The sequence below is a fragment of the Nicotiana tabacum genome, chromosome 18 (genome assembly GCF_000715075.1).
Source record: "Nicotiana tabacum cultivar K326 chromosome 18, ASM71507v2, whole genome shotgun sequence".
Taxonomy (NCBI): domain Eukaryota; kingdom Viridiplantae; phylum Streptophyta; class Magnoliopsida; order Solanales; family Solanaceae; genus Nicotiana; species Nicotiana tabacum.
Window position 1 is genome coordinate 44,091,146 of NC_134097.1, and position 22,271 is coordinate 44,113,416.

Sequence of the window (22,271 nt, forward strand, 5' to 3'; positions counted from 1 at the left end):
ATATGTAATATATCACAAAAGATTTACAAAGGTTACAAGATGACCCTGCAACTACTACAAGGCCTCCTTTATATAGGACTAGGAGGTTATTACACGACAAACTTTAATGATAAAATAAACCTATCTTACATGGCAAACTTATCTACAAGCGGGTTCCTCTTGGCATGTGAAGGACTTTAGGCAAGACAACTAAAAAACACCTGAAAACATGTGAAAGGGGTGAAATATACATGGTGTAGCATGTGAAAGTATGAAGGAGCATGTGACGCCATGTGAAAGTATTGTGCTGCATGTGACGAAGCATGTGAAGGCATGTGGAAGGATGTGAAAACAAGTGGAAGTGGGGCCTGGATAGTATGGAAAGATGTGGGAATTTGTCTTGGCATGGGTAGAATATTTTTGAGGGTTTTTTGGTAGATAATGTAGAATTATGGTGGGATTAGCATAGATTTAGATAATTATCCTTCCTTGATTCTAGGGTTGACTTCTAGGAATCTTTTCAAAGACCTGGTGTAGTAATGCTTGGAACTTGACGGTCCTTCTCCGCTGTGTTCTTTCTCCTTTGGAGTGAGAGATGTAATCCGCAACTTTAATCTGGAAATGTTGTGAGTGATCTTTTCTCGGATGACTTCATATGGGGTTTGATATTATTTTGCTGCTTCCCGGACTCTTTCCCAGTGAGGATGAGTGTTGGTATAATTCTAGCTTGCCCAATCTTTTGGCCATATCTCTCTCGGGATGCATCTATTTTGCTGGAAAAGGATTCTTTGTGCCTCGCTATATTTTTCCTCCTTTGATAAAATGGACACGGGAAATTTCCACCAGAATGATGCCTCTGCTTGTGCCTGAACTTTTCCATTAATGATCTTCACTGGCCTATGGAATATGAATATTTTTGTTGCGTAGGAATCGCTAGAACATTTCATCCAATATCTTCTAGGCTTGAACCATAGTAAAAATACTTTAAGAGCTGGTGCAATGTTATCAAAATCCTTGAAGACGTTGCATTTGAATTCCATGAAAATATAATACTGATGGCATAGGTACCAGAAAAACCATAATAGTTCTTGTGGAAAATCCTTGGCTTGAGCTATGAATATATGATAGAATGGATATTCTAGATTGACCCCATAAGGCTTGAGAATGGATCCTCCATATTGCTGGAAAACTTGGAGCTCATAATGAGTTCTTCTTTCCATAATAATTGACGGATCAAATGGATCCATGAGGTTGGACAACTCTGGTAGATGATCTGTTGGCTTTAATAAACTTGTTCCTGGTATATTTGAAAGCATGAAGATGTGGCTAATCAGTTTTTGCTTTGATTTCAGTTTTGTTGTGGAAAATCTCTTTGAGAATTCTTCCGGTCGAGATAGAAAATCTGCGAGAATATTATCATTTCCTTTCAGGTGCCTAACTTGAAATTTGTATGGAGAGAACCATTGAGCCCATCTAAGAATCTGAGGATTGGGAATAATTTTTGCATTTATCTGGATCATCTTTGGGAAGGCCTTCATATTCATTTCTATCAGAAATTCAGTATGTATAAAGAAAAAGTTAAATTTCTTGATTCCATTCTTTACTGCAAGAATTTCCTTGAAAGTGGAGTGATAATGTTGCTCGGCATCTTTGAACCTTCCACTGGCGTATCCGCATATTTTCCTCTAGCCATCTTTTTCTTCAAATAGAACAACACTCCAATATTCATTGCTGGCATCAGTTTGCAATATCTTCTTACTGTCTGAAGGGATATAGAGGGACTTGACATTTTTAGAAATCTCCTTTATTTCCTTGACTGCTTCATCTTGTTTCTCTTCCCATGATGGAGCATTTTTCTTGAGCATTTCTGTGAGCGGTGAAATGTATGTAAAGATATTTAGGATGAAATCTCTTACATAATTAATTATACCCAAGAACTGTTGGATCTGCTTTGTTGTGAGGTTGGTATCTGGGAATTTGAGTAATTCCTGATATATATATGTGGTCCTGGACTGTATTCCCCTTGAGTAAAATGCATTCTGAGAAAATCAATCTCCTTTTGAACAAGAACCATATTTTTTGCTGAGAGCATGATTCCGTACTGTGTTACTAATGCCTCAAATTTGTGAAGCAAGTTGATATGTTCCTCCAATGTATCACTAAATAACAGGATGTCATCTATATAAACTAAAGAGGTATGAAGGATGGGTTGGAAGATTTTTATCATGGCCTTTTGGAACAAGGACGGTGCAGTTTTCAACCCAAAGAACATGACTTTCCATTGGAAGTGATGATCGGGGATGCAAAATCCCGTTTTGGAAAAATATTTGGCCTTGGCTAAGTGGAAGAAAAGGGTGAGTTTATTTGGGATAGGAAACTTATCATCTTGGAGGAAATGGTTAAATGGCTGGTAGTTGATGACTAACCTGAGTTTTCCTCTTGTCTGTTCAGCTCTTTTGTTGACATAAAATACTTCGCATGCCCATTGTGAATATGATGGCTCTATCAGATCAAATTCAAAAATTTCTTCACATTCTTTCTTTGCAAGCTGAAGATGGACTGGATTCATTCCTGAATGGTTGGCTTTTGTTGGATTGATATTTTCATTCTTCTTGAAAGGGAGCTTGATAAAAAAACTCTTCGTTTTTCCATAACGGGTGTTTCCCTTTCTTCATGAAATCCTTGTGGGATTCAGCACATGAATGTTCAATGAGGTTCTGCTCAATCTCTTTGATTTTTTCGTCGTTGGTGATTTGGAATAGCCTTGGAATCTCAGAATAAGGTCTGAACTGCTTTTTAAAAACTATCCCGTTAGCCTTGATCTGGAGTTGATCTCTAAGTTGTCTGTAAATATCGAATCCAATAATAAGATCCTTTCCTGGTACATCAGATCCTCGCAGTTTGGTTATGTACTTTAATCCTGAAAAGATCTCAATTGCGACTGGGTGCTTTGTAACGACAGTTGTGGTCAAGATTGCATTTGATGCAGTGTTGAAATCCTTAAAATGTGGCACCCATTGATCTTCAGGGAGAACAGCAGGATTTATGAGTGAAGAAGCGGCTCCGGTGTCGATGAAAGAAATAACTCGAGTTGGTTTATCCCATTTGGACGAATAGACTTTGAGTTCTACTTGAGGAACCGCTGCGAGAGCATTGATCTCCTCTCGGGCTTCGATCACTGGTTCTGAAATTTAGTATTGATCATTGCCTTGATCTTCATAGATATCAAGAGAGAATAAAGTCTCTTCATTAGGTTCATCATCCACAGAGAATATGGATTCAAGGTCCTCCTCTTTTCCAAGATGTATGCCAGTGTAATCTTCAATCTCTTCAAGGAGTTTTACAGATCTTCTTGATTGGGGACAATTTTTTGCAGAATGTCCAATCTTATTGCAAATAAAGCATTTGTTCTTCTTGTGTAAATTTTCTGTCCTTCTATGTCTGAAATATTTTGTGCATCTCTTGGACCTTGATTTCCCGTCTGGAATTCTTGGCCATCTGAACCTCCTGAATTCTCTCCTTCGCTTGGACGTGTGGCAGGAACATCCTGATCCAGTGATTAGATCAGATTTGCGGCATGCTTTATCAAGCGCTGGATTGTGTTGGATAATTTGTTTTAGGGCTGAGCGCTTTGTACAAATGTCATCCAATGCGACGAAAATAGCTTACCTGATGTAACCAATTTGTGGGATTGTTATGGACTGAAACTTTTCTTCAATGTTGGTCATGGTTCGGCTTGCCAACAACTTTGGAAGGGAAGAGACAAAGGCTTGCTTCAGATTGATGTCTCCTCCAATTTCAAAGTATATCATTGCCATTTTTTGAAAATGCCTGTCAATGTCATTTATGTCGAATGATACACACTTCATCTCGAAGAGTTGTCTTCGCATTTTCTCCTGTCTTTGGCCAGTATCTCCACATAAAATTTCATGTAGGAGTCTGATATTGAGGGCAAAATCTTGGGAAGTAAGAAAAGTATGTTTGTCTTGAATTCCAAGTGAGTTCCACCAATCTCTGAGGATTCCTGAGAACCGTGAAGTGAGTTCTGACAGGATGATATACTTTTCTCGTTCCACCAAATTTTTGGTCACCATCCAAGTATAGAAGTCTTGGATCCTTTGAAGCCATCTTGAAACCTTGACGTCATCTAAGGTGAAAGTGTGGAAGCCAGTTCCAACTGGTTTTGACGCCATGGGCTCATATCTTCTTTCTGGGATTGGCTCATATGTCATGACTTCTTGTTCCTCATCTACTTCAGATACTTTTGGGTCTCTTGGATAGTTTACAAATATTCGGGGATTGTTGTATTCGGAAGAGTTTGTTGTGGATTCATTTCTTGATTGAGAGCTATCTTCCATTGTTTCATCGTCTGATGAATTCAGAGATTCCGACCATGGAGTATCTTCTTCTGATATGTACCTTGGCTGGGAGACATAGAGGTCTGGAGCCTTCTGGTCAGAAATCATCAGATTGTCGGGGTTGGACCCTTTTGAACTTTCTCCTTGGTCTCGCCTTTTCTTGGTTTGTTTCTGTGCTGCAAGGGCATCTTTCCTTTCCCAAACCATTTTTGCGATATCAAAATCATTTTCTTCTTTTAAGGGTTGGGTGAAAGAGATTGGATTTTGTGAGATAGGTGGCAAAGTAGAAATGGTGTTAGTCTAATTTAGGTGGGGAATATGCTTGTGGAGACATAGGGAAGAAGGTAGGTTTTGAGGGGAAAACTGGGGGTTTTTTGGCTCAAAGTGGTCATGTCTCAGAAGTTGAATTTGTTCTTTGATGGAAATCGTCTCCTTTTGTTGTTGTTGGAAGAATTGGAAAAGTGAAGTTCCTGGCGGAAAAATCTCATATTGTAAATTTGTCAATCTTAGTTCCAAGGCTTTGATTAATCCGGCATGGTGAGACGATGTCTGCTCCATCCTTTTCTCAATTGTTTCCACTTTGATCATCATTTTGTTTAGTGTATGGGCCATGTTCTTTACGGTGTTGCCTATGTTGTTCAACACCTTATTTTGGCAGATGAAGTTTTCTGATTGCCAGTACATTGTTGTTTCGATGTCACTTGTTGGGGGGTTTTCTCCAGAGGGTAGCACTATGTTTTTCTTTGGAATTTTTGGAGCATGGCTTATACCCTTTTTTTCAAAAGGTTGAAGTGAAGGAAAATCTAGGGTATGACTAGAGCTTGAAGGACTTAGCATGAATATCTGTGGTTGTGGGGGATTTATGGTTTTTTAAATTGGTGAAGTTTCTCGTTCAGGTGGCTTTTTGGATTCTGGGGTATGAGCTGATGGTGATTTGGGTTTGGGTGTGATTTCATTATCCTCCCAGCTTGGAGTGAATTTTTCTGGTAATTTTAGCCATTCCTGGGGTTTGTAACTGACAAGGAATTCATATTTACCTGGACGGCTTAATGATCCAATTGAATGATCATTATTTTCATATTTGGCTCGAAATTATTTTTTAGTGGTTTTCCCCTTTTTCTTGGATTTTGGTTTGGTTTTGTTGAGGCCGAACCTTTCCCAATGACGCCGGTGGTGTTCATCATATTCCCCAATTGGATCTTCCAAACAGTCTTGACAGTCACAATCAAGATCCCAAAGGCAGTGTCCTGTAAAGGGGCATTTGCATCACCAAGTCCTTTTTCCTTCTTTGTCAAAATTTTGACACCAGTCATGTTCTTCCATGATGCTTTGTATATTCCAAAAGAACTCTCCATCTGGTTCAGGGTATGTATCTGTTGTATCTTTGGGTTGAATCATTTAGCAAGAGAAGATGGTTTTATTGGGTTTTTTGAGATGGGAATGGTCAAAGTTTATGCAAAGGATTTTATCATTTCTTTTGGTAAAAGTTGGTTCACCAGATTGTAAGGATTCCTCCGGTTCTCTTAACTTTTCATAATTTGTGATCCACGAATCAAGAAAAATTTTGACAAGTTCATCTCTGGAAATTTGTCTGGGTATTTGGGTGCACATGGTGTTTCCTTTGGTAGCATCAATATTAAGGAGTAAAGTATTTTATCCTCCGGGAAGGCAAATATCCATGGCATGATTTTGGACTCGCCACGCCATTTGGTGATGAAGAGTGGCTTTGATGGAATCTTTAGCTTGAGGGGCTCCTTGGATTTGAACTTGAATTTTTAGAGCTTCGGTTAAGCATGGATCATAAAGGGACATGTTGAAATTTGGAAAGATAGTTATAAAGACAGTCCCAGCATTCAGGGTAACTTCTTGCAGTGCCCAAATTTGCATGTTGGTACTCCAAGTATCTGGTATCTAGAACAGAAAGTCGAGCTAAAACAGGTTGACCTTTTCTTCAGTGATATGTTAAAGCAATTCGGATAGCACCAAAATGGATATGGGTAAAACCATGATCTCTCCATTGTTTGGGAAAATCATCTGGGATTTGAAGAGTGATAAATTGTTCCTCTCGAGTGGCAAGAATAGGATACTGGTCAAGTTTTGAGGCAGCAACATATTCTTTGACTCTTTTTGGTCTGTGTTGGACTAAGGAACGAATTTGGGTCCAGGGTGCAAATGATTTTTTGGCGAAAACTGAGTAGGGGTTTATGAGGGGTAGTTCAGTGGAGGATACTTATTGTTCATCAAGCAGGATATCTACTTCATAAAGGTAATCATATTTTTTGGACAATGTTTTATATAGAGTAGGAGACATATTCATTTTTGCTAGGAAAGTGGATGATGGAAATGACTCAGACATATTTAATAGATTGTTCTTCCCTCCAAAAGGATGGGTTGGCTTTGATACCATAGTATAAGGAACAAAGCAAGAGACTCTAAGAAAGCAAACTAAATCATAGATACGAAAGTTTCCCTACAAAGGGGTTGGCTTCAACAACCCATAAGGGACTGCTTGCCAAGCTACACAAACAGTTAATTTGTTTATAGTCGCAAAAGTTTTCCTACAAAGGGGCTGGCTTCAACAACCCATAAGGGACGGTTTTCCAAGCTACACAACTCAGAAAACTTTTGTACTAAAACCAACGTTAGCTGTTTATAACTCGGAAAACTTTCATACTACAATAAGCTAACTTTCAAAGAGTATTATTACTCTATTTTCATACATGGACCGGCCTTTCCATCCATTCGAAAGAAAGAACAAGAGGGAAATTTAGAAAGAACTCATATGTAATATATCACAAAAGATTTACAAAGGTTACAAGATGATCCTGCAACTACTACAAGGAATCCTTTATATAGGACTAGGAGGTTATTACACGACAAACTTTCATGATAAAATAAACCTATCTTACATGGTAAACTTATCTACAAGCGGGTCCCTCTTGGCATGTGAAGGACTTTAGGCAAAACAACTAAAAACACCTGAAAACATGTGAAAGGGGTGAAATATACATGGTGTAGCATGTGAAGGTATGAGGGAGCATGTGACGCAATGTGAAAGTATTGTGCTTCATGTGACGAAGCATGTAAAGGCATGTGGAATCAAGTGAAAACAAGTGGAAGTGGGGCCCGGATAGTATGGAAAGATGTGGGAATTTGTCTTGGCATGGGTAGGATATTTTTGAGGGTTTTTTGGTAGGTAATGTAGGATTATGGTGGGATTAGCAGAGATTTAGATAATTATCCTTCATTGATTCTAGGGTTGTCTTCTAGGCATCATTTCAAAAGACCTGGTGTAGTAATGCTGGAACTTGACGGTCCTTCTCCGCTGTGTTCTTTCTCCTTTGGAGTGAAAGATGTAATCCGCAACTTTAATCTGGAAATGTCGTGAGTGATCTTTTCTCGGACTCTTTCCCATTGAGGATGAGTGTTGGTATAATTCCAGCTTGCCTAATCTTTTGGCCATATCTCTCTCGGGATGCATCTATTTTGCTGGAAAAGGATTCTTTGTGCCTCGCTTTATTCTTCCTCCATTGATAAAATGGACACGGGAAATTTCCACCAGAATGATACCTCTGCTTGCGCCTGAACTTTTCCATTAATGATCTTCACTGGCCTATGGAACATGAATATTTTTGCTGCGTAGGAATCGTTGAAACATTTCATCCAATATCTTCTAGGCATGAACCATAGTAAAAATACGTTAAGAGCTGGTGCAATGTTATCAAAATCCTTGAAGACGTTGCATTTGAATTCCATGAAAATATAATACTGATGGCATAGGTACCAGAAAAACCATAATAGTTCTTATGGAAAATCCTTGGCTTGAGCTATAAATATATGACATAAAAGATATTCTAGATTGACCCCATAATGCTTGAGAATGGATCCTCCATATTGCCGGAAAACTTAGAGCTCATAATGAGTTCTTCTTTCCATAATAATTGACGGATCAAAGGGATCCATGAGGTTGAACAACTCCGGTGGATGATCTGTAGGCTTTAATAAACTTGTTCTTGGTATATTTGACAACATGAAGATGTGGCTGATCAGTTTTTGTTTTGACTTCAGTTTTGCTGTGGAAAATCTCTTTGAGAATTCTTCTGGTCGAGATAGAAAATCTGCGAGAATATTATCCTTTCCTTTCAGGTGCCTCACCTGAAATTTGTATGGAGAGAACCATTAAGCCCATCTGAGAATCTGAGGATTGGGAATAATTTTTGCATTTATCTGGATCATCTTTGGAAAGGCCTTCATATCCATTTCTATCAGAAATTTTGTATAAATAAGGAAGAAATTGAATTTCTTGATTCCATTCTTTACTGCAAGAATTTCCTTGAAAGTGGAGTGATAATGTTGCTCGGCATCTTTGAACTTTCCACTGGCATATCCACATATTTTCCTCTGGCCATCTTTTTCTTCAAATAGAACGACACTCCAATATTCATTACTGGTATCAGTTTGAAATATCTTCTTACCGTCTGAAGGTATATAGAGGCACATCACAATTTTAAAAATCTCCTTTATTTCCTTGACTGCTTCATCTTGTTTCTCTCCCCATGATGGAGCATTTTTCTTGAGCATTTCTGTGAGCGGTGAAATGTATGTAGAGATATTTGGAATAAATCTTTTACATAATTTATTATACCCAAGAACTGTTGAATCTGCTTTGTTGTGAGGTTGGTATCCGGGAATTTGAGTAATTTCTGACATATATGAGGTCCTGGACTGAATTTCCCTTGAGCAAAATGCATTCCGAGAAAATCAATCTCCTTTTGAACAAGAACCATCTTTTTTGCTGAGAGCATGATTCCGTACTGTGTTACTAATGCCTCAAATTGGTGAAGCAAGTTGATATCTTCCTCCAATGTATCACTAAATAACAAGATGTCATCTATATAAACTAAAGAGGTATGAAGGATGGGTTAGAAGATTTTTATCATTCCCTTTTTGAACAAGGAGTGTGCAGTTTTCAACCCGTAGGGCATGACTGTCCATTGGAAGTGATGATCGGCGATGCAAAATCCCGTTTTGCGTCTTTCTTCAGGGTGGATTCCCAATTTCCAAAATCCGGATTTTAAATCAAACTTGGAAAAATATTTGGCCTTGGCTAAGTGGGAGAAAAGTGTGAGTTTATTTGGGATAGGAAACTTATCATCTTGGAGGAAATGGTTAAGTGGCTGGTAATTGATGACTAACCTGAGTTTTACTCTTGTCTGTTCAGCTCTTTTGTTGACATAAAATGCTTCGCATGCCCATTGTGAATCTGATGGCTCTATCAGATCAAATTCCAAAAGTTCTTTACATTCTTTCTTTGCAAGCTGAAGATGGTCTGGATTCATTCCTGAATGGCTGGCTTTTGTTGGATTGATATTTTCATTCTTATTGAAAGGGAGCTTGATAAAAAACTCTCCATTTTTTCATAACGGGTGTTTCCCTTTCTTCATGAAATCCTTGTGGGATTCAGCACATGAATGTTCAATGAGGTTCTGCTCAATCTCTTTGATGTGTTCGTCATTGGTGATTTGGAATAGCCTTGGAATCTCAGAATAAGGTCTGAACTGCTTTTTAAAAGCTATCACGTTAGCCTTGATCTGGAGTTGATCTCTAAGTTGTCTGTAAATGTCGAATCCAATAATAAGATCTTTTCCTGGTACATCAGATCCTAGCAGCTTGGTTCTATACTTTAATCCTGGAAAGAACTCAATTGTGAATTGGGTGCTTTGTAACGACAGTTGTGGTCAAGATTGCATTTGATGCAATGTTGAAATCCTTAAAATTCGGCACCCATTGATCTTTAAGGAGAACAACAGGATTTATGAGTGAAAAAGCAGCTCTTGTGTCGATGAAAACAATAACTCGAGTTGGTTTATCCCATTTGGATGAATAGACTTTGAGTTCTACTTGAGGAACGGCTGCGAGAGCGTTGATCTCCTCTCTGGCTTCGATCACTGGTTCTGAAATTTTGTATTGATCATTGCCTTGATCATCATAAATATCAAGAGAGAATAAAGTCTCTTCATTAGGTTCATCATCCACAGAGAATATGGATTCAAGGACCTCCTCTTTTCCAAGATGTATGCCAGTGTAATCTTCAATCTCTTCAAGGAGTTTGACAGATCTTCTTGGTTGGGGACAATTTTTTGCAAAATGTCCAATCTTATGGCAAATAAAGCATCTGTTCTTCTTGTGAAAATTTCCTGGCCTTCTGCGTCTGAAATATTTTGTGCGTCTCTTGGACCTTGATCTCCCGTCTGGAATTCTTGGCCATCTGAACCTCCTGAATTCTCTCCTTCACCTGGATGTGTGGCAGGAACATCCTGATCCGGTGATTAGATCAGATTTGCGGCATGCTTTGTCACGTGCTGGATTGTGCTGGATAATTTGCTTTAGGGGTGAGTGCTTTGTAAAAATGCTCAACTTTCACTTCTAGATACAAAATACTTGGGGTACCAACATGAAAATTTGGGCACTGCAGAAGTTACCTTGAATGCTGGTACTTTCTTTATAATTATCTTTCCAAATTTCAACATGTCCCTTTATGATCCATACTTAACCGAAGCTCTAAAAATCCAAGTCTACCAAGCTAAAGATCTTTAGCCCCTCAAGCTAAAGATTCCATCCAAGCCACTCTTCATCACCAAATGGCATGGCAAGTCCAAAATCATGCCATGGATCTTTGCCTTCCCGGAGGAGAAAATGATTTACTCCTAAATATTGATGCTACCAATGGAAACACCATGTGCACCAAAATACCCAGACAAATTTCCAGAGATGAACTTGTCAAAATTCTTCCTGATTCCTGGATCACAAATTATGAAAAGTTAAGCGAACCGGAGGAATCCCTACAATTTGGTGAACCAACTTTTACCAAAAGAAATGATAAAACCGTTTGCATAAACTTTGACCATTCCCACCTCAAAAACCCCAATAAAACCATCTTCTCTTGCCAAATGATTAAACCCAAAGATACAACAGATACATACCCTGAACCAGATGGAGAGTTCTTTTGGAATATACAAAGCATCATGGAAGAACATGACTGGTGTCAAAATTTTGACAAAGAAGGAAAAAGGACTTGGTGGTTCAAATGCCCCTTTACAGGACACTGCCCTTGAGATCTTGACTGTGACTGTCAAAACTATTTGGAAGATCCAATTGGAGAATATGATGAACACCACCAGTGTCATTGGGATCAACAACACCAAACCAAAATGCAAGAAAAAGGGGAAAACCACTGTAAAACAATTTCGAGCCAAATATGAAAATAACGATCCTTAAATTGGATCATTGAGCCGTCCAGGTAAATATGAATTCCTTGTCAGTTACAAACCCCAGGAATGGCCAAAATTACCAGAAAAATTCACTCCAAGTTGCGAGGATAATGAAATCACACCCAAACCCAAATCACCAACAGCTCATACCCCAGAATCCAAAAAGCAACCTGAACCTAAAACTTTACCAATTCTAAAAACCATAAAACCCACACAACCAAAATATTCATGCTAAGTTCTTCAAGCTCCAGTCATACCCAAGATTTTCCTTCACTTCAACCTTTCGAAAAAGAGGGTATAAGCCATGGTCCAAAAATTCCGAAGAAAAACATAGTGCTACCCACTGGAGAAAAACCCCCAACAAGTGACATCGAAGCAACAATGAACTGGCAATCAGAAAACTTCATCTGCCAAAACAAGGTGCTGAACAACATAGGCAACACCGTAAAGAACATGGCCCATACACTAAATAAAATGATTAGCAAAGTGGAAACAATTGAGAAAAGGATGGAGAAGACATCGTCTCACCATGCCGGATTAATCAAAGCCTTGGAACTAAGATTGGCAAATTACAATATGAGATTTGTCCGCCATGAACTTCACTTTTCCAGTTCTTCCAATAACAACAAAAGGAGACGATTTCCATCAAAAAACAAATTCAAATTCTGAGAAATGACCACTTTGAGCCACAAAAACCCCCAGTTTTCTCCTTAAAACCTACCTTCTTTTCTATGTCTCCACAAGCATATTCCCCACCTAAATTAGACTACACCTTTTCTACTTTCCCATCTACCTCACAAAATCCAATCTCTTTCACCCAACCCTTAAAAGAAGAACATGATTTTGATATCGCAAAAATGGTTTGGGAAAGGAAAGATGCCCTTGTAGCACAGAAACAAACCAAGAGAAGGCGAGGCCAAGGAGAAAGTTCAAAAGGATCAAACTCCGACCATCTGATGATTTTTGACCAGAAGGCTCCAGACCTCTATGTCTCCCAGCCAAGGTACATATCAGAAGAAGATACTCCATGGTTGGAATCTCTGAATTCATCAGACGATGAAACAATGGAAGATAGCTCTCAATCAAGCAATGAATCCACAATGAACTCTTCCGAAGACAACAATCCCCCAATATTTATAAACCAGCCAAGAGACCCGAAAGTATCTGAAGTAGATAAAGAACAAGAATGCATGACAGATGAGCCAATCATAGAAAGAAGATATGATCCCATGGCGTCAAAACCAGTTGGAACTGGCTTCCACACTTTCACCTTAGATGACGTCAAGGTTTCAAGATGGCCTCAAAGGATACAAGACTTATATACTTGGATGATGACCAAAAATTTGGTGGAAGGAGAAAAGTATATCATCCTGTCAGAACACACTTCACGGTTCTCAAGAATCCTCAGAGATTGGTGGAACTCACTTGGAATTCAAGACAAAAATACTTTTCTTACTTCCCAAGATATTGCCCTCAACATCAGAATCCTACATGAAGTTTTCTGTGGAGATACTGGCAAAAGACAGTAGAAAATGCGAAGATAACTCTTCGAGATGAAGTGTGTGTCATTCGACAGAAATGACATTGATAGACATTTTCAAAAAATGGTAAAGATATACTTTGAAATCGGAGGAGACATCAATCTGAAGCAAGCCTTTGTCTCTTACCTTCCAAATTTATTGGCAAGCCGAACCATGACCATCATTGAAGAAAGGTTTCAGTCCATAACAATCCCATAAATTGGTTACATCAGGCAAGCTATTTTCGTCGCATTGGATGACATTTGTACAAAGCGCTCAGCCCTAAAGCAAATTATCCAGCACAATCCAGTGCTTGACAAAACATGCCGCAAACCTGATCTAATCACCGGATCAAGATGTTCCTGCCACACATCCAGGCGAAGGAGAGAATTCAGGAGGTTCATATGGCCAAGAATTCCAGACGGGAAATCAAGGTCCAAGAGAAGCACAAAATATTTCAGATGCAGAAGGCCAGGAAATTTTCATAAGAAGAACAGATGCTTTATTCGCCATAAGATTGGACATTTGCAAAAAATTGTCCCCAATCAAGAAGATCTGTCAAACTCCTTGTAGAGTGTAAAGCCCCAGAAATTTTGTTAAGTGATTTAAGATTTTGAGGTGCCAAGGTAGTCTAATTATTTTATCTTGCATGCAAATGAGGATTCATGATGTAATAGATATCAATTGGATATTTTAATACGTGTATAAGTCATATTAGAAGTGAATTGAGGTCTAAGGAGAGGCCTAAGTCTAAGCCAAGTTGGAAAATTGCATAATAGACGAAAGTTGCAAATGAGTGCACACAAGACCTCACTTTGGATAATCATATATCCAGTTATATAAGGAGTTGTGTGATGCACATCCTATCTAATTAAAGCCCTTTGAGTATAGTTTTCAACTCAATAAACTGTTTGTCATTTGGAGGTGTATACCGAAAGTTATGACCATTTTACCGGACATGCATCACCAGCGCGCCTAAGAGCGCGGCCGCGGCGAACCGCGGCAAATCAAGGTTTTTCTGACTTTGAACCGCAGCGGACCACGGTGGAACATGGCGAAACGTGGTAAAACATTTAAAATGTCTAAAATACCCCTGGTCAGTGTAAAAACCGAATGGGTATTACATTTCCTTCTTTTTTTGATCATTCAAGCTCGAATTTTGGGGTTTTCTTCACCCTCTCAAGACCTCCAACCCCTCCCATCTTCAAGGTAAGCAATCTTCATTAATATTGGTCCCATTGAATGTAAATACATAGTCATTGTAGCCATAAGTTCCTAATATAAATACATAGTCATTGTAGAGATTGGAAGATGATTATTTGATGGAATTTTGTTGGTTGGGTGAAGATAGGTTGTCACACATATGTGTTGGAAGTTATAAATTGGTTAGGAATGATGGTGGAATGAATTGTTGGTTAATGGTTATAGTTGGGTGAACCAATACTATAGTTATGAGGTTTAAATATCTACACCTACAAGGTGTTTGATAATATGCCTAAATGGCTTAAGTTATGGAATTTGTTACTAATATTGGTCCCATTGAATGTTATATTGTAGATTGAAGTTGCTTAAGTGTATTGGATCATTGTAATATCATTAAGGGGCGAATTTTAGGTATGTATGGATAACTTTAACTCTTGTAGAATCCCCTTGTTATGAGGAGCATACGGTATGTGTACCTTGTATGAAAATATGTGAATTGATTGTCTTAGTTGATTTCCATACCACCAAGTTATATGTGATTGTGAGAAGTGATTTGATGTGCCTATCTTATTATGTGCAAAGTTTGTAAATGCTTGAGGATGTCGACATGGAAGTATATGTTAACGGATGAAAGAATCTTAATGTGTCCAAACGTGGGGATGTGTATAGTGACGAAAACCCCTGCGTGGTAAGTAATGGAAGAGGGTATCGTGAAATGACGTGAATAATGTGAATGATTACGACAAAACCTTGTACATGAATTACTGTTTTGTGACAGTTATGGTGCCTTGGGCCCAAATATATGAATTGTTGATATGAACTTGTATTTCCTTGAAATGATGGCGTAAATAAATGGCAACAAACCAAGTGTGTGTGTGTGTGTGTGTGTGAATATGGTTATGTGGTAAGAGATGTGTAACAAATGATGGAAAAGAATCGTAATTGATGCAATTGAAACAACGATGGTAATATCATCTGTGATTTGTTGTGGGCAATTATCGTTGTGACTTGAATTATATATGGGTTGTTGTATATGATGGAATTGGTATTGATGTTTATGAAAATTCTTGTGAATTGTTGTTGTTGTGAAATGATATTCTGGATGGCCTGAAGCCATGTGATTGAACTGTGAACTACTGTTGTTGTGTGAAATGCAATTGTCCGGTGGGATCGGGTTGCGTTCCGCAACACGAAGTTATAAGGTGTGGGTTGTGGTGATAAGGGTAGCCGAGGTAATAAGGGTGGAAAAGTGATCGAAATCACTATTGAAATGAAAATATGTGAAAGTTGTGAAATCGTTGATGTGATGAAATAATGTTGAAAGGGGAAAAGGAGAGATTGTGAAACTTGTTTGGCTTTGGTTGTTGATTCTATTACTGTTTGTTATCTGTGTATTGGTTGATTTTACTTGGGGTAAAGTTTGTACGATTCAAATGTATTGACATCCCTTTTGTCGGGGGCACTACATTCGTGTTATGATTGTAGGTGGTTCTAAAGCAGGTACTCCAGTCCACCGGCAGTAGCACCTCCTCCACTTTTCCGTCAGCTGTATTGGTGAGCCCCTTTCCTCTCGGGGCCCTGTGTGGCTCATGCCGCTTTTCTTCCCGGAGTTTTATTTTGGTATTTGTGAAAGGTATAGTTAGAGCCTTATTGCCGGCATTTTCGTATTATTCTTCAGTTGTATTTAGAGGCTACGTAGACAGGTGGTGGGTAGTGTCGGGTATTGATATTTAAAATAGAAATATTGATGTTTGGCAATGATGTATAAAACTTCTAATACCTGTAAAATGGTGACTGAGGTTGCTAATGAAAATGAAATGGAAATCGTTGATGACATGTTTATAGAATTTGATTAATGGAGTCCATCTCCTATTTATTCATGAGTTAGTTCGGGTAGAATGAGACCTAACAGGCTTGCTCAGTCGGGTTTACTCGGTTGAGCGCCGATCGCGCTCCTCGGATTTTGGGGCGTGACAATAAGATTGAAGATTACACTGACATACATCTTGGAAAAGAGGAGGACCTTAAATCCATATTCTCTGTGGATGATGATCCTAATGAAGAGACTTTATTCTCTCTTGACATTTATGAAGATCAAGGCAATGATCAATACCAAATTTCAGAACCAGTGATCGAAGCCCGAGAGGAGATCAATGCTCTCGCAGCCATTCCTCAAGTAGAACTCAAAGTCTACTCATCCAAATGGGATAAACCAACTAGAGTTATTACTTTCATTGACACAGGAGCTGCTTCTTCACACATAAATCCTGCTATTCTCCCTGAAGATCAATGGGTGCCGCATTTTAAGGATTTCAACACTGCATCAAATGCAATCTTGATCACAACTGTCGTTACAAAACACCCAGTCACAATTGAGTTCTTTCCAGGATTGAAGTATAGAACCAAGCTGCTAGGATCTTGATGTACTAGGAAAGGATCTTATTATTGGATTCGACATTTACAGACAACTTAGAGATCAAATCCAGATCAAGGCTAACGGGATAGATTTTAAAAAGCAGTTCAGACCTTATTCTGAGATTCCAAGGCTATTCCAAATCACCAACGACAAACAAATCAAAGAGATTGAGTAGAACCTCATTGAACATTCATGTACTGAATCCCACAAGGATTTCATGAAGAAAGGGAAACACCCGTTATGGAAAAACGAAGAGTTTTTTATCAAGCTCCCTTTCAAGAAGAATGAAAATATCAATCCAACAAAAGCCATCCATTCAGGAATGAATCCAAACCATCTTCAGCTTGCAAAGAAAGAATGTGAAGAACTTTTGGAATTTGATCTGATAGAGCCATCAGATTCACAATGGGCATACAAAGTATTTTATGTCAGCAAAAGAGCTGAACAGACAAGAGGAAAACTCAGGTTAGTCATCAACTACCAGCCACTTAACCATTTCCTCCAAGATGATAAGTTTCCTATCCCAAATAAACTCACCCTTTTCTCCCACTTAGCCAAGGCCAAATATTTTTCCAAGTTTGATTTATAATCCAAATTTTGGCAATTGGGAATCCACTCTGAAGAAAGATCCAAAACGGGATTTTGCATCCCCAATCATCACTTCTAATGGAAAGTCATGCCCTTCGGGTTGAAAACTGCACCCTCCTTGTTCCAAAAAGCCATGATAAAAATATTCCAACCCATTCTCCATAACTCTTTAGTTTATATAGATGACATCCTGCTATTTAGTGATACATTGGAGGAACATATCAACTTGCTTCACCAATTTGAGGCATTAGTAACACAGTACGGAATCATGCTCTCAGCAAAAAAGATGGTTCTTGCTCAAAAGGAGATTGATTTTCTCGGAATGCATTTTGCTCAAGGGGAATACAGTCCAGGACCACATATATGTCAGGAATTACTCAAATTCCCGGATACCAACCTCACAACAAAGCAGATCCAACAGTTCTTGGGTATAAATTATGTAAGAGATTTCATCCCAAATATCTCTACATACATTTCATCGCTCACAGAAATGCTAAAGAAAAATGCTCCATCATGGGGAGAGAAACAAGATGAAGCAATCAAGGAAATAAAGGAGATTTCTAAAAATGTCAAGTCCCTCTATATCCCTTCAGATGGTAAGAAGATATTGCAAACTGATGCCAGCAATGAATATTGGAGTGCTGTTCTATTTGAAGAAAAAGATGGCCAGAGGAAAATATGCGAATATGCCAGTGGAAGGTTCAAAGATTCCGAGCAACACTATCACTCCACTTTCAAGGAAATTCTTGCAGTAAAGAATGGAATCAAGAAATCCATCTTTTTCTTGATACATACTGAATTTCTGATAGAAATGGATATGAAGGCCTTCCCAAAGATGATCCAGATAAATGCAAAAATTATTCCCAATCCTCAGATTCTCAGATGGGCTTAATGGTTCTCTCCATACAAATTTCAAGTCAAGCACCTGAAAGGAAAGGATACTATTCTCGCAGATTTTCTATCTCGACCGGAAGAATTCTCAAAGAGATTTTCCACAGCAAAACTGAAGTCAAAGCAAAAACTGATCAGCCATATCTTTATGCTTTCAAATATACCAGGAACAAGTTTATTAAAGCCAACAGATCATCCACCGGAGTTGTTTAACCTCATGGATCCCTTTGACCCGTCAATTATTATGGAAAGAAGAACTCATTATGAGCTCCAAGTTTTCCGGCAATATGGAGGATCCATTCTCAAGCCTTATGGGGTCAATTCAGAATATCCGTTCTGTTATATATTCATAGCTCAAGCCAAAGATTTTCCACAAGAACTATTATAGTTTTTCTGGTACCTATGCCATCAGTATTATATTTTCATGGAATTCAAATGCAACGTCATCAAGGATTTTGATAACATTGCACCAACTCTTAAAGTATTTTTACTATGGTTCAAGCCTAGAAGATATTGGATGAAATGTTTCAGCGATTCCTACGCAGCAAAAATATTCATGTTCCATAGGCCAGTGAAGATAATTAATGGAAAAGTTCAGGCGCAAGTAGAGGCATCATTCTGGTGGAAATTTCCCATGTCCATTTTATCAATGGAGGAAGAATATAGCGAGGCACAAAGAATCCTTTTCCAGCAAAATAGATACATCCCGAGAGAAATATGGCCAAAAGATTGGGCAAGCTGGAATTATACCAACACTCATCCTCACTGAGAAAGAGTCCGGGAAGCAGCAAAAGAATATCAAACCCCATACGAAGTCATCCGAGAAAAGATTACTCACGACATTTCCAGATTAAAGTTGCGGATTACATCTCTCACTCCAAAGGAGAAAGAACACAGCAGAGAAGGACCGTCAAGTTCCAGGAATTACTACACTAGGTCTTTGAAAAGATGCCTAGAAGACAACCCTAGAATGAATGAAGGATAATTATCTAAATCTCAGCTAATCCAACCATAATCCTACATTACCTACCAAAAACCCTCAAAAATATCCTACCCATCCCAAGACAAATTCCCACATCTTTCCATACTATCCGGGCCCCACTTCCACTTGTTTTCACATGCTTCAACATGCCTTCACATGCTTCGTCACATGCAGCACAATACTTTCACATGGCGTCACATGCTCCATCATACTTTTACATGCTACACCATGTATATTTCACCCCTTTCACATGTTTTCAGGTGTTTTTTAGTTGTTTTGCCTAAAGTCCTTCACATGCCAAGAAGGACCCGCTTGTAGATAAGTTTGCTATGTAAGATAGGTTTATTTTATCATGAAAGTTTGTCCTGTAATAACCTCCTAGTCCTATATAAAGGAGGCCTTGTAGCAGTTGCAGGATCATCTTGTAACCTTTGTAAATCTTTTGTGATATATTACATATGAGTGCTTTCTCAATTTCCCTCTTGTTCTTTCTTTCGAATGGATGGAAAGGCCGGTCCATGTATGAAAATAGAGTAAGAATACTCTTTGAAAGTTAGCTTATTGTAGTACGAAAGTTTTCTGAGTTATAAACAGCTAACGTTGGTTATAGTACAAAAGTTTTCTGAATTGTGTAGCTTGGCAAACTGTCCCTTATGGGTTGTTGAATCCAGCCCCTTTGTAGGAAAACTTTTGCGACCATAAACAAATTAACTGTTTGTGTAGCTTGGCAAGCCGTCCCTTATGGGTTGTTGAAGCCAGCCCCTTTGTAGGGAAACTTTCGTATCTTTGATTTAGTTTACTTTCTTAGAGTCTCTTGCTTTGTTCCTTATACTGTGGTCTTAGAGCCAGCCCATCCTTTTGGAGGGAGGAACAATCTACTAAATATGTCTGAGTCATTTCCATCATCCTCTTCCCTAGCAAAAATGAATATGTCTGCTACTCTATATAAAACCTTGTCCTAAAAATATGATTACCTTTATGAAGTAGATATCCTGCCCGATAAACAAAAAGTATCCTCCACTGAACTACCCTTCATAAACCCCTACTCAGTTTTCGCCAAAAAATCATTTGCACCCTCGACCCAAATTCGTTCCTTAGTCCAACACAGACCAAAAGGAGTCAAAGAATATGTTGTTGCCTCAAAACTTGACCATCATCCTATTTTTGCCACTCGAGAGGAACAATTTATCACTCTTCAAATCCCAGATGATTTTCCCAGACAATAGAGAGATCATAGTTTTACCCATATCCATTTTGGTGTTATCCGAATCGCTTTAACATATCATGAAAGAAAAGGTCAACCTGTTGTAGCTCGACTTTCTCTTCTAGATACAAGATACTTGGAGTACCAACATGCAAATTTGGGCACTACAGAAGTTACCCTGAATGTTGGGACTGTCTTTATAACTATCTTTCCAAATTTCAACATGTCCCTTTATGATCCATACTTAACCGAAGCTCTAAAAATCCAAGTCCAAATCCAAGGAGCCCCTCAAGCTAAAGATTCTATCCAAGCCACTCTTCATCACCAAATGGCGTGGCGAGTCCAAATCATGCCATGGATCTTTACCTTCCCAGAGGAGAAAATGTTTTACTCCTAAATATTGATGCTACCAAAGGAAACACCATGTGCACCCAAATACCCAGACAAATTTTCAGGGATGAACTTGTCAAAATTCTTCAAGATTCCTGGATCAACAATTATTAAAAGTTCAGAGAACCGGAGGAATTCCTACAATCTGGTGAATCAACTTTTACCAAAAGAAATGATAAAACCGTTTGCATAAACTTTGACCATTCTCATCTCAAAAACCCCAATAAAACAATCTTCTCTTGCCAAATAATTCAACCCAAAGATACAACAAATACATACCCTGAACCGGATGGAGAGTTCTTTTGGAATATACAAAGCATCATGGAAGAACATGACTGGTGTCAAAATTTTGACAAAGAAGGAAAAAAGACTTGGTGGTTCAAATGCCCCTTTACGGGACACTGCACTTGGTATCTTGATTGCGACTGTCAAGACTATTTGGAAGATCCAATTGGAGAATATGATGAACACCACCAGCATCATTGGGAAAGGTTCGGCCTCAACAAAACCAAACAAAAATCCAAGAAAAAGGGGAAAACCACTGAAAAACAATTTTGAGCCAAATATGAAAATAACGATCCTTCAATTGGCTCATTAAGCCATCCAAGTAAATATGAATTCCTTGTCAGTTATAAACCCCAGGAATGGCCAAAATTACCAGAAAAATTCACTCCAAGCTGGGAGGATAATGAAATCACACCCAAACCCAAATCACCATTAGCTCACACCCCAGAATCCAAAAAGCCACTTGAACCTAAAACATCACCAATTCTAAAAACCATAAAACCCACACAACCACAAATATTCATGCTAAGTTCTTCAAGCTCCAGTCATACCCAAGATTTTCCTTCACTTCAACCTTTTGAAAAAGAGGGTATAAGCCATGCTCCAAAAATTCCCAAGAAAAACATAGTGCTACCCACTGGAGAAAAACCCCCCAACAAGTGACATCGAAGCAACAATGAATTGGCAATCAGAAAACTCCATCTGCCAAAACAAGGTGTTGAACAACATAGGAAACACCATAAAGAACGTGGCCCATACACAAAACAAAATGATGAGCAAAGTGGAAACAATTGAGAAAAGGATGGAGCAGACATTGTCTCAGCATGCCGGACTAATCAAAGCCTTGGAACTAAGATTGGCAAATTACAATATGAGATTTGTCCGCCATGAACTTCACTTTTCCAGTTCTTCCAATAACAACAAAAGGAGACGATTTCCATCAAAGAACAAATTCAACTTGTGAGAAATGACCACTTTGCGCCACAAAAAACCCCAGTTTTCTCCTCAAAACCAAACTTCTTCCCTATATCTCCACAAGCATATTCCCCACCTAAATTAGACTACACCTTTTCTACTTTCCCATCAACCTCACCAAATCCAACCTCTTTTACCCAACCCTTAAAAGAAGAACATGATTTTTATATCGCAAAAATGGTTTGGGAATGGAAAGATGCCCTTGCAGC

General features: G+C 38.6%; 1 protein-coding gene across 1 annotated transcript; it reads right to left on the minus strand.

The window, feature by feature from the left end:
• Positions 1-8,516: 8,516 nt before the first annotated feature.
• On the minus strand, positions 8,517-8,918 carry LOC142172496 (uncharacterized). The gene has a single exon (XM_075236127.1). It carries the CDS (start codon positions 8,916-8,918, stop codon positions 8,517-8,519), a length of 402 nt encoding a protein of 133 aa, XP_075092228.1.
• Between the last annotated feature and the right edge of the window lie 13,353 nt (positions 8,919-22,271).